The 14449-nt window shown below is 37.6% G+C and overlaps 1 protein-coding gene across 1 annotated transcript in view; it reads left to right on the top strand.

Annotated features, from left to right (window-relative positions):
• Window positions 1–14449, top strand: part of suclg2 (succinate-CoA ligase GDP-forming subunit beta) — a 139491-nt gene that overhangs the window by 81823 nt on the left and 43219 nt on the right. Inside the window, exon 9 of the mRNA XM_077203105.1 lies at window positions 566–708. Within this exon, the coding sequence (XP_077059220.1) occupies window positions 566–708 (143 nt within the window). The remainder of the gene's footprint in view (window positions 1–565; window positions 709–14449) is intronic.

The following is a 14449-nucleotide window of genomic DNA, read 5'->3' as shown; positions in this document are numbered from 1 at the left end:
GTGTTATATTGCATATTATAAAATGTTATACTACGGGGCAGTTGAATGCTTGAATCTGATTGGTTGACGAACATTATAATGTTTGCAATTAAATTAAAAGAAAATTGACAGAAAGAGTTAGCTATGTCTGAATCATGAACAAATCATTTGAGTCCGGTCTTTTCAATGAATCAAATGATCCAATTCACAAAACTGGTCCCTGTGAATCTTTCACAAATCTCACTTACCCGATTAATATAACTCACTAAACACATTGGTTATCAGTGTAAGAAAGAAAATATAAGTTAAATTTCCATCTATTCAAAATGCAAATGTATCACATAGCTTCAGAAGACTTGGAATATATTGTGCACGTTTGTGCATTTAGAGAATGTGCTTTTTGAAGCATGAAAGCTCCAGTCTCCATTCATTGTTGCGTACAAAAGAGAGACTGGCATATTATTTAAGAATTTCTCCTTTTGTGTTCCACTGAAGATAGAAAGTCGTACAGGTTTGGAATGACATGAGGGTGAGGAAATGATACAATTTCCATTTTTAATGTCTGAAAAATGATCTGTATACACAGTTAATGGTGCTGGCCTTGCTATGGCAACATGTGACATCATCGACTTACATGGTGGAAAGCCTGCTAACTTCCTGGACCTTGGTGGAGGTGTAAAGGAGAATCAGGTGTACGCAGCCTTCAAGCTTCTCACTGCCGATCCCAAGGTATGAATGACTTAACCCTTTCACACGTACGATCACACCGGTGTGATCAATCTTGGCTGGTCCCTGGAGCGTACGATCACACCGGTGTGATAAGAATGGTCAGTGCATCACTTGATCAACTGCTGAATTCAAACAAGCTTTCGCTCGTTTGCTGGCGCTGAGCCAGAGAAGGACCTACTCAGTGCTGTCATACATCACAACTATTGAGTGTTTTCAACCACATAATGTTTATTTTAGGTTATAGACATTTAAATACGCACAAGTACTAGCAAAAAAATGATTTTGAGTTTGTAACATACACACTGATATCTATGGAAGCGGCAATAATAATCCTTTACATTATAATAAGACGACGCGTTTTATTCATATCAGATACACATTGTGTAAGTAGCTTTACATTTGACCCTATTCTTCTCCCAGTTCACCGGCCACTTACTTTCATGCATTTCGTGAGCAGTGGAGGAATTGACGTGTAAATCCAACACATCCGATTCTCTGAACTGTGAAACAAACTAACATGGCGCCGCCCATCGCACATACAGCTCAACTAACGCGATCGTAATAAAGATGTTTAAACAACAAAACACATCCACTTGCACATATTTGACAATCGGAATATCAGTGTTTCATGCTATAGCTAATACATTTGTGAATATTTTTAATAAAAAAGGGAAAATTACATAAAAGCAGATCATCATTCATTCAGCGCTGTGTTGTGGTTGCGCTGTGTCACGTGACAAGCAATGACGCGTCACCATGGAAACATTAAAGTGACAAATTCTAAATAACGGTCGCCTTGAAAAACTCACGCTGGGGGTTCAGTTAGAATATTTTAAACTTACGTGTGAATAGGTTAACAGTATGCTGATCCAAACCAAAAATGTAAATACACCATAAAAGGTTAATGTAGAGGTGTTTTGAGAGTTTGATAAGAAATTATAAAAAAAAACTTGCTGTCCTTTTATTACAGTTCTCAATTTAGTACTACTTTTCCACTCTTTGAAGTTTTCTCAGTCTGAAATTTTGTTGACTCCTTAGGCACCACAAAAGACTGGGCTTGCGGCCGAACCCAGTTCTTTCTACTATCATTACGAGTTTGTGCTCTGATCAATATCTTCGCTACAGTCACACTTTTCAGCTCTGGAATTGTAAACACACACACACACACACACACACACACACACACACACCTCATAACTCATCTTTTCACCAATCCTTTTCTCCCCCAGACACACTTTCTGTCCTCCTCCTGTTGATTACTCGGTCTGGAGCACAAGATCCTTTAGCTTACAGCTTTTATGAGCTGTGGAGTTTTTCAGATAATGATCCTTTGCCGAAGCAGACCGGAATTCCTGGCACGATGCTGATAATTTGCTTGTATTTGTTGTAAGCACACGTCAATATGCACCTGATTTGGTTTAAACTCAGTGTGTTTGTATTCGAGATGCACACTGATGTCTTCATAACAGAACTTTGTTTACAATAATCTGAAACATGGAATTCATCTAGTATCATGTTCACTGTGCATCAGTAAACAAGGGTTCTGGGTTTTAATAGCACACCTTGCTTTTTGAGTATTGCAGCCCAAAGCAGCAACGCTACATACATGCAAAAAGTGATATTGTTCTCCTCAGATAGAAGATATTCTTTTTTTGTTTTTCAATTAATTAAACAGCAAAGGAAAACAAAGAAAACTATGAAACACAGCAGTCCATTTATTTAAAGGTATTTCTCCTGGTCCCTTTCCAGAAAGTCAAACCAATGATTGTTCCAAACCATTGACAAAAATAAGGATTTATGTCCTTATTATGTCCTTAATATTTTTTGCTGAATGAATTATACTTGATTGGAACTCTTGAGAAATATTCAACACAATTTTTCTGCATTATTTATCCTGTCTCCTCCTGTCTTTCCTGCCCTCCTGTCATCAATGGGATACCTGAAAATTTCTGAGCTCTATTGGGGTAGAGTGGCAGCCCTCCCCTGCAGTCACGCAGTTCCCATTCTGAAGCCTCTGTGTACAGCAATTTGCATTTCACAGAAGCGTTCAGAGCCACCCAGGCTCTGTGGAAGGAATATTAATGGGAATGTTAATTATTGGATCCTCTGGCGGGATGAAATACGCAGTTGCCTTCTATCTTCCATCGGTAATATTTGGATTGCTTGTATTTGGGACTTGGTTTGTTTTTTTCCCTTGCTTCCTTCAAATCATTCTCATTAATTTACCAATTGTTTTGTGTTTGGAATTAAACCATCTCCACCTGTCAAAAAAATAAAACTAGAGAAATAGACTAAAACTATAATTATTATAATGGCCCTAAAACCGAGACCTGAGGTACACCGCTCTTGTAGTATATGATTGTATTAGTTTAAAGAATGTTCTGGGGTTCAATACAAAATAAGCTTAGCTAACAGCAGTTGATGTATAATGCTGATTACTACAGAAAATAAATAATGTCTATTAGTGACATAAAAGACAAATATTATATGTGTTAACATGAGACAACTGTGAAAGAATTACCTACTGACCTGTGTAAAATTATAGCTTACTACAAACTATGTTGCCAATGAAAACTTTTGTGCAATGTTTGTGTAAGTATATAAATAAAGGAAGTAATGTCCTTCCTTGTTTACATTAAGTAACTTATGAAGATGTATGTAATGTAAGACTTTTAATACAAATGTGAGTTTTTTTTCTTTAAACCCTCTAGACGCAGACAATTGTTTTGAGCTAAAGGATGAGTGAAATTAGGTCTGAGGTTATCGCCATTATGCAGGGAAAAAATGCTGTCGATTGAACTTGAATTATTTTAAGTACAGCTAGAATTGTTGTGCTGTACTATTGTGGACTTTAAAATTGAAGCATGGAGGGTTTAAGTTGATGGACTGTCATTCGGTGTCAGTCTGCAGGGAGGCAAATGCATTGTGTATACTGTATGCATTTTATATTTATTTTATTCTTACTCACTAAAACTACCTTCCCTGGCAACTCAGAGGAGAGGGACTCTTGAACTGTCACCCACTCTTGCTTTCTTAGTTTCTCTCCTGTTTTTATCAGACATGGGGCATTTTCTCCCAGTTTTTGCTTGCCTCTTTATTTGTCTTTATAATAGATCGGTTGATGAATTAATGCAGTACTATGGAAGTGTGTGCAGAGTGGACACATTTTGTAACACTTGGATTACATAAGTCAGTCTTCGTTAATAACCATTGTTCAGGGTTTTTATTTATGCCACTGAAATGTGGAAAAAGAGTGATGGAGAACTCTTTTTGTTTTGTTTTTTTACCTTGTCCATACGCACCACACACAGTACATTGCAAAGTTTTATCATAGAACATGAATAAAACATTTCACATTTGCCACGGTTTTAGAAAAAGCCGAAAGCACCTGCTAGTTGAATCCAAATGGCAATGGCTAAACAACACTATTATCCCACTCCCTCCCTTCGAAGTTAGATGTGGGAGACGTGGATGGATAGATGTTTTTGCTCATGGCTATTTGGTCCCTATGCAGTGTAGTTTGGAGTGGGAGTGAATTAGGGCTTTGGCACGTCAGACGTGCTCCCAGGCACTGGATGTTTGATGAAGGTGCTTTGCTGGATAATTGTGACCAGTGGGGATTTCACCTGCCCTGGGTAGAGAAGGCTGCAGCACCGGGTTGTGTGATGTGTATTTGAGGTTAACTAGGAGCCAGCGCTGGAGCTTGATACTGTTTGCTGGCTGCTGCAAGGTAAATCTGAAACAAATGTTGTTGTGTTTCAGTTCAGTTGGTCAAAACATTGTGTACATGAATGCTGGATGTCCCGCACACCACATTAATATGTTGTCTTGGAGTTATTGCTCAATCAGTCTATACTGATGATGACACATGTTTGCTCAAGGCATCATGGAATTGAATATGCCTCCGAAATGGTGCTGGTGCTTGACCGGGGAATCTGCCAGCCTCTCTCAGAATTGGTCCACATGCACTGAAAACCAGACAATGACATAACTGCATAAAGTGTCCACAAACAAACTTTTTTTTAAAGGGTAATTCAACCCCTGGTCAGAGCCTGACTCAACCCTTGCAATATTTGAAAAATGCTGGAATAGTGGGCAGAGCCCAGGGGAGGGGGCGCGTGCACCGCGTCTCTCTGTCGGCAAGAGCGTGGTGAGCTGGTGCCTGCTTACGTCACGCAGTACCACAACATCCAATAGGAAAATTCAACTGCAGTAGCCACTGTTCAACCTGAAGAGGGCAGCACTCAGACGTTTTTACACCATATATTGTAGAATTAAAACGCTTTATACCCAAAAGTTACCCTTTAATGAGATTAAAAGTTTTGAAAACTTGTTTTAACATCTACAGTAGTTTAATTCAGCGCTCTATATGCCACCACATCAAAACAGTTTATAAATTATTTTACAATAAAATCAAATATCATTTTTATTAGATTTTACAAATTACGATTTTTTAAATAGTTTTATTTTAGATGGAAGTAAAGTGGCCAGACTTTATAAGTCTTACATGGTTTGAAAACCTACCTGTATGTTTATATAAATATTTATAAACAAATATAAATCTAAATAAAATGTATAGCAAGTTATTCACAAATTATATTTTATATACTACCATTTAGAGGTTTGGGGTCTGTAAGGTTTATTTAATCTTTGAAATTGTGAAACATTACTACAAAAAACTGGTTTCTATTTTAATATATTTTAAAATGTGATTTGTTCCTGTGATGTCAAAGTTGAATTTGTCGGTTTTCAGTCAAGTCAAATCAAGTCACCTTTATTTATGTAGCGCTTTTTACAATACAGATTGTATCAAAGCAGCTTCACAGTGATAACATGAAAATAATATAACAGAGTTTGTTTCTAAAAGAAAATTGAGTCAACGTCCACCTTAAGTAAGGCAGATCAATAATATTATTGAATATTAAATGTCCCCAACTAAGCAAGCCAAAAGCCAAGGCAACAGTGGCAAGGAACCAAAACTCCATCAGGTGACAGAATGGAGAAAAAAACCTTGGGAGAAACCAGACTCAGTCGGAGGGCCAGTTCTCCTCTGGCCAACGAAGGAACAGTGCATGATTTATGATTCGGGCAGCATTACAATAGCCTGGCTCCGCCCTCCTACGCACTTCCGCTCAATTTCATTTTCATTCAGTACTACGTCTGGGATTGCACTGTAGACTTTGGTTTTCTCCGATCAATTTTTTACCGGGCCAATCAGCGAACAGAGGGAGTGGCTGAGAACGATGACGTTGATGTCGACTCGTGCGTTATTTTGAGTTGTAGTTCAAAATAAGAAAGATGCGAGCGAAGCCATTCGGCCCGTTGTGGCAACGTTGCCGAATATCAAGAAGTTAAAGCCGGAGCAAGAACAATCTTTGCTTAGTTTTGTGTTTATGGCCATCCTCCCACGGGGTTCGGGAAAAGACATATGTCACGACCAAACGTTAGCGATTGGTTATGGCAGATAGAGTGACTCTGGGCAGATCCAATAGTTTTAGACTTCAATAGAATACCCGCCTACAAGGAAGTTAACGCTTGTCAATGGAGCGGTGCGGTAGAACCAGGCTAGCATTACAAGGCAGATTGGATCGAACATTTAGAAATTTATCCATTTCCATCTTTTAGAAGTCCAAGTAATCACTCCGGTGTTGAGACGAGTTGTTGAGGATCAGTGCCGTCCACCATAGACATAGTGTCACATGATCCTTCAGAAATCATTCTAATGTGCTGATTTGCTCCTTAAGAAACATTTCTTATTAGTATTAACGTAGAAAACAGCTGAGTTGCTTAATAATTTTGTGAAAACCTTGATAATTTTTTTTCAGGATTCTTTGATGAATAGAAGGTTCAAAAGAAAATTGAACATTGGTTTGAAATATACATATTTTGTAACACTAAAAATGTATTTTACTGTCTCTTTTAATCCATGAAAGTATTAATTTATTTGTAAACATATTTTTGACCCGAAAGTTTTGAACAGTACTGTTTTTTTATATATTCAATATTCATAATTAATATTTATATTTATCTGTAATTGTAAATGGAGGCAAAACATTATTTCCCAAAATCTCTCACTTCAAACATATCAGGGTACTTATGCAGTTTGAAAAATATGGAAAAGTATGAAATTTGATTTGAGGAATTTACAGGTATGGATAAGTATATATAAAAAGTTATTTTGAACTTTCTATTAATCAAAGAATCCTGGAAGAAATGACACTGTTTCCACAAAAATATGAAGCAGCTCAACTGTTTTCAACATTGACAATTTAGCTTTGTCATCACAGGAAAAATTACATTTTAAATTTACAATGAAAAACGGTTATTTTAAATTGGACTAATATTTCACAGTATTACAGTTTACTGTTTTATAATTAAATTTATTGTTTACAACCATAGCAATGTTTTATTTTAATACAGCAACATGAAAGATAATTCACAACAGAACTGCCCTCAGGTCACCTGAGATTTATTGGGAACAGAAACGTCCACATAGACTACCTCTATTGGAAGACCTTAATAACCTTTTAGCCGTTCATGGGCTATAATAAATAATTAATAATGCTAAAACAAGCATTGCAGTTTTAATAAAATGCTGTGCATTGATCTTATCTGGGGTTGGTGTTATTTGATTTGTTTAACAATCTTACGGAAGTTATTTGGCAGCATAATAGCATACATAGTGAGAGATTCTGACTCAAAATATAACATACAGTACATGTTAACAGTTGGATTTTAAAACATTTATCAGATCTTAAGTTTGGTCTGAAAATCTGAGTCTGTAAAAAAGTATGAAATTTTAAAAATTTAGAATGTGTGGGAAACCCTGAGGTGTTCATGTATACTTTTGGACCTCTTTGATTCTGAATTTGATACTTTTGAGTGTTCGTGTACTGCTACCTGCTATGTTTCCAGAATCACTCATATCTTATTCAACATCCTCAGTGGCTGAGCTGTGAAATCCTATTGGCTCGTTCTATCCTGCTTAACGGTCAGGGACTCTCACAGGAGCATGGGGACAGCATGCAAGTATGAGAGGAAAATGGGATGGAAAGATGCGGTAGGGTAATGTAAAAGTGAGAGAAAGGTGAACGTTGGGGGATGAGAAGCCCTCTTTCTGCTTTCCTCATTACTGTCTACGCCACTGTCTGCTCAACATTAGGCACGACTCTGGCCTTTATACACGAGTAAAAACACACAAATGTATTCTCGCTCCCATCTTGCACATACTCCATCATTTGTATCCTTTGGGGCCTCCATGCCCTTGTCATCTCCATTGTGCTGGTGATGTTAGTGTATAATGATCAGTCGTCCCTTCTTGGCTGTCTGGGGCCCGGGGGAATCACATTTCCCATTTGTTTCAAACACAGGCAATAAGAGCCAGCCCAATATCCCAGCCCCAACATGGCCACCTTAGTAATGGAGCTCATTTCCCCTGCGTCTGACTGTCTGGCCCCGGACCGGGCTCAGCGGAGCTCCGCATCGCCAGATCCTCGGCCCCTGCTCTCAGGCCATTAATGCTGACTGATAGAACGATGTCTCGCTGGCAGGAGACACATTTATTTTGTGTCCGGGCTGCTGAAGCTCAAGGAACAGCGGAGAATACATAAGCAAACAATAACTAAACTTTACATACGGGCTGAATGGGGTCCGCAGTTCTGCACCATTTTGAGCCAATCGGCTGCCAGTCTGAACACGTGGAGCATGTATTCTATTATGTGATTACCTATCTCGCTAGTAATCACCTGTTTAGGTAGTCCCACAAAACAAGTTAGCTCCTAAGTTGTCGGGAATTTTCTCGCTTTTTCAATAATGTCAACACTTGTTTCAAAACTTTCTTTCCCACCCATGAGAATGATGGATGATGCTTTACAAAAAAACAATAAAACGCAGCGCTGTTTGTTCTGATGTGCTAGCAAGCGAGCAGCAAAGAAGCTACTTTCAGTATTACCTTGCTTGCATGAGGTCTCTGGAGTGTGCTTGTTTTGTTTTGAAAATGTTGTTCAAGTAAGGCATTTCTCAAAAAAGGGGTTTGAGAGCTTGTTATGCAAATTTGGGAGGGAAAAAATGCAATGAAATGCTCAGAAATGCAAATCCTGCATTTTTTTTTCTTTTTCGAATGAGGCAATATCTATTGGATTTTCAGTAAGATCTCTTGGAAGTAGAAAAATAGTTTTTCTGTTTTAAGTCCAGGTAATTATTTAATCTCCACAGCAGAACAATTTTGCAGATTTAGAGGGGATGCAAACTGTAAAATGACTCTTGATTTAATTAGTCGGTTTCACTCTGAGGTCTGATGTGTTTTTTTTTGGACTGCAGTGGTCCGAGTCTTAGGGCTGAAGATTAAAAAGATTTATTATTAAGAAGAAATGTGGTGAGATCACAACCTCTCTGTTAAGTCCACATTCTGCTATATTGAACCAGTGATAAGATGAGAATAAACTGTGATTTGCAGTCATTGGCCAGTTAAAACCAGAATCGTCACAGTGCAGAGTCAAAATGTGATCTTTCTAACACAATTAATAGCACTTTGCAATGTTAAATTGAAAGCTGAGGTGTATAATTTCTGTGCCACAAACAGCCCCAAATAGAGCTACAAAAATAATGTTTCAAACATCAAATACTCGCTCAGGTTGACTTGTCATTGGTTGAGCCAACTGGGGTCTGACATTGAGTTCCATTTGGTGCTGTTACTGGCACAAAACTTAAGGGGAGTATTGTTATTTTAGGTCCTTAAATACATCACAACCATCACAAAAGAACAATAATAAAATAACCAAAAATACAATTATACATTTGTCAATATACAGATAGACAACAACAAACACAACACACAAAGAACCACAAATACAGAGCAACGACAAAAAAAAAAAAAAAAGATAATTACATAAAATATAAAGAACTTTACAACCACTAGACGGTAAAACTGACCAAAAATACATCTAAAATTGTATGTACATGGATCACAAAATAATAATTAATTTGAATACAATTAATTTGAATGTATGATATAGACAATGTGCCAGCATCTTTCGTTACATGAGCAATCAATCGCAAAGTAAGAAAATAGGGTATGCTTAAACATCCCAAATGAAGTAATGGATCTAAAATCAGAAGGTAAGTTATTCCAATCTAAAAGGGCTTTAAACATAAAAGCTCTTTTGCCAACTGATTTCTTAGCTCGGGGAACAGAAAAATAAAGCTGAGCAGAGTGCCTCAATTGATAATTTGAAGAGATTTTAACAGGAACAAAATACTGTTGTAAATAAGAAGGGTAATTAATGTGAATACATTTGAATATTAGTTCCAGCCAATGAATTTGTCGTCTTATATTTAGAGATGGCCATTTAAGGGTATCATACATTGTGCCGTGATGCGTGAGAAAGGGACATCCAAGGACAAATCTGCACAGTCTGTTATACGGTGTTTTAAGACGGCAAAGTTCTGATTTTGTAGAGTTTTGGTAAACAACATAACAATAGTCAAAAATCGGAAATATAGGTTGAGAGGCAAGTTTCTTGCGCACACTATGAGTAAAGCAATTACGAGATTGGTATAGCACATTAATTATATAGTTGACTTTACGTAAAACATGATCAATATGTGGTTTGAAAGAAAGCTCAGAATCAAGCCATACACCAAGATATTTAAATTTTTCAACTTTAAGCAGAGGAGTACAGTCAGCTCAAGTTTTTATACAAGAATCGGGTTCGGATATGAGTTTCTGTCTAGTACCAAAAATCATAAGATATGACTTTGTTTTGTTAAGAAATAATTTATTATGAAAAAGCCAATCTTGTAAGATTTTGAAATCGTACTGAAGGCATGCTTGGATTTGTAGAAGATCAGGTTTAGATGTATATAAGACAGTGTCGTCGGCATAAAGTTGAGCACAACAGTTTTTGAAAATTGATGGTAAGTTATTAACATAGATAGAAAAAAAAAGTGGTCCCAAAGTTGAGCCCTGGGGCACACCTCTTTGTTGAATCAACAATTTAGATTTATTTCCATCTACGACGACACATTGTTTTCTATTGTGGAGATATGAACTAAACCACAGTACTGCATTTTTTAGAAAGGCCAATAGCATAGAGTTTATCTAAAAGTAAATGGCGATCAACAAAATCAAAAGCTTTAGTCAAGTCAATAGATATTGCACCTGTAAGTTCACCATTATCTGCAGCAGCGAACACATCATTGGTGAATTTAAGCAGGGCAGTAGATGTAGAGACCTAAAGCCAGATTGAAATGGTGATTTGATATTATTGGCACTAAGAAAATGTGAGAGTTGGTTATAGATTAATTTTTCAAACACTTTAGCAATACAACATATAATAGATATGGGTGTATAGTTGTTAAGATCCAATACAGCTCCTCCTTTATGTATTGGGGTGATGCGTGCACATTTCCAGATGGCTGGTAACTCAGATGTAGACAAAGAGAGATTAAATAAATCAGTAAGTGGATACATAAGTATATGAGACGCTAGTTTGATAAACTTATTTTCTAAACCATCAAGTCCAGCACCACTGTTCACTTTTAATTCATTAATGACATTCTGAACTTCATCTGGTTGAATTTTCCTAAAAGAAAAAGAACTGTGACTGGGCAAAGTATTATTAAAAAAGTCAGTACTTGAATCAGATTCGGGTATTAAGGTAGAACAAACAGAAGAGAAATAGTGATTAAATGCTTGGGCAATAGATAGAGAGTGCAGTATTGTATTAGTAACTCGTATTTGATTAATACAATGTTTATCTGATATACTGGTAATAGTTTTAATTTTCTTCCAGAATTGTTTTGGATTCTTAAAGTCACTACTGAGGCTATCCTTATAATAGTTGCATTTTGTGCTACGAGTTTTAGTCTTGCTCATATTTCTCAGCTGTCTGTATACTTCCCAATCTGCATTACCCCTTGTAGGGCTGAATATTGACCATGCTTTATCACTCTGCCTAAAGAGACTAATAAGCTCAGAGTCAATCCATGGGAGATGTTTACCCTTGACCATAACAGTTTTCCAAGGAGCATGTTTGTCCAAAACATCCATCAACTCAGTGTAGAAGAAATCCCAGGCGTCTTGTACATTAGGTGTAAGTTGGTATCTGTCCCAGTTAATAGCCATCAGATCATTGATAAATAAATCTGAATTCAGTTTCTTATATTGTCTGATTTTGATAAGTCTTGGTGGTGATTTAGGTAGTTTGATTTTCCATACACAATAGACTATCGAGTGATCACTAAAGCAATCTGACATAACACCTACCCTTAGAAATCTAACTGGGTGTGAAACTAGTATCCAGTCAAGCAGGGATTGAGTTGTAGGGGTAATTCAAGTAGGCTCCTCAATTAACTGTGTGAGATTTAAACTACTAAGTATTTTTTTTTACTTTATCAGATTTATCTAGCCAGTTTTTATTGAAATCTCCAAGCAGGATAATTTCATTTTTACAAGAAATGGAGTTAATAGTGGATATCAGGCAACATGGGCGAGGCTAGCCCGGAGCTCAGCACCCCTAAAACTTGGAGTAAGAAATGTTGTTATTCTAAAAATTGTGTTAGTCTTTGACAAGGTTAAAATGTATGTGTTAAGGATGAAAATTAAAACATCCCTGGCCCCACTTAGCAAATGGTGTCAACCTCTTCTCTTCTTCTACTTCTCTGTACTTGCACCGCTCAGCACGAGTCTGCACGGCCGTCATCCAGCGCGAAACACACGCAGAGTGAGAACCAGTTATGTAGTGTTGTGAAATGTGAATCAACTAAGTTGCTCCAGAGCTGTGTCTCACACTTCTTTCCTTTTAACATTACCTATAGTTGTTCCGAAACCATATCGATGAGTACTGGAGTCAGTATCCTGAATCACCATGGCACACCTATAATAAGTGTTTATTTTCTGACTATTTTAGTCCAGCGGGTCGCCGCCGCTGTAGTCATAAACGGAGAGAGAATAAGCGAAAAGTTTAATGTTTTTCTTTTGCTGTATTTATTTATTCATTCCTCACACACAGAGGATTTAACCTGAACCAGGCTTAACTCCCGAACTCCTCCTAGCATTACTCTTTCTCTCCTTCTCTCTCTCTCTCTCTCTCTCTCTCTCTCTCGCTGTCTGTCTCTGTCTCTGTGTGTGTGTGTGTGTGAGTGTGAGTGTGTGAGTGTGAGTGTGTGAGTGTGTGAGTGTGTGAGTGTGTGAGTGTGTGAGTGTGAGTGTGAGTGTGAGTGTGAGTGTGTGAGTGTGTGTGTGTGAGAGTGTGTGTGTGTGTGTGTGAGAGTGTGTGTGTGTGTGGGCCAGGGGTTAAAGTGGGCCAAAACGGTCCGGAACTGAGTTCCGGCACCTCAGATAAATTATTAAATATATAGATTCATTATAATCTCAACGAATCTCGCTGGTCCCGAGATGGACCGACTGGCCGACCAACCTCCCTTCCTCCCCGCTAAACGTGAGTGATTATGCGTGAAATGCGCTCACGGTGGTTGAGCGCGGTAAAGCTAGTTTAATGTTCGATATTTTGCCGGACATTGTTTTCCCTTGCCACTGTTCTAGAGGGTCGGCAGTCTTATCAATAGCAGGATTAGTTTTAATATTATGTAACCATTAAATATTCGTTCAAAATCACCGTGCATTAATGCTGCATATTTATACCTGAGAATGCTTTGACGCGTTTCCACAACGCATGCCTAATGCTTTCTGTACACCTGAAGACTTTGAAAAGATTTAGAAAAGACTTTATAAGATTATCAGCTCACATCTAAAGACTTGAGTTCACAGTTTTTAGTCTCAGACTAAAGACTTGCGATACTATCAAACATGTTTGATATGAAAGACTAGAGAAAGACTGGCATAAATCGGGTCGCCGACTGCAGATTATCACCTCACATTTAACGATCGAGATGACGGGAGTGCGCCGAGACTCCAGTAAGATTCTTAAAGACTGCCGGTCTTTAGTCTGGGACTAAAGGGAGGGGGGTAATGTCGGCTGATGTGGTTACAATGCCAGGGCTCGATTTTTGGATGTCTGTGTGAACTCTCACAATTAAGCTGGTGTTCTGAAAAAGGTCTCAAAAAAAGAAGAAAAAAAATCTGGATTTTGGAGTTAGTTGAACCAATGTTAAAATGATAAAGTATTTTTTCAATAGACATATTTTTTGTTTTTGTGTGAAAAGAGGGTGGGTGGTGGCAGTGGGGCTCATTGGGGCTCAGCACCCCTAAAGCTCTGACCCTATAGAATCGCCCCTGTCAGGCAATCAAAAGTTGCTGATTTAGTGCTCAAGAAACATCTTTTAATATTAGCAATGTTGGAAACATTTCTGCCAATTAATGTTTTTTGGGAGATTTTTTCATGGTTAATGAAAAAAGCTCAAAAGCGTAGCTTTTTTATTTTATAGGAATCTTAGTAATTTAAATAGTTAAATAGTAAAATAATAGTAATTTTTGTCCAATTTAATTAATCGTTGCTGAATAAAATTATTAATGCGCATAAAAAGCTCAGCTGAGTCAGATAATTTTTTTATTCAATAAGAAAACATGAGCATAAGCTATGATGGAAACACATTTACCAAATAAATTCCTCGATGCGCATCAAAAAAGACTTTGTGGTGGGACGGCATAACAGGATCAACCAGTGGTCATTTTGAAATGCCTGAGCAAAGTCGTCGTTTTACGTTGCGTTCCCAAACAGCAGGATGCCTCAGAAAGCAAGTTAACATGACCGTGTTTATTGCGTTTTGTCTGTGCGCTCTG

The sequence above is a fragment of the Siphateles boraxobius genome, unplaced genomic scaffold, assembly GCF_051911475.1.
Source record: "Siphateles boraxobius isolate OS27281-9 unplaced genomic scaffold, OSU_SipBor_1 5, whole genome shotgun sequence".
Taxonomy (NCBI): Eukaryota; Metazoa; Chordata; class Actinopteri; order Cypriniformes; family Leuciscidae; genus Siphateles; species Siphateles boraxobius.
This window is presented reverse-complemented; position numbering and strand designations above follow the sequence as displayed.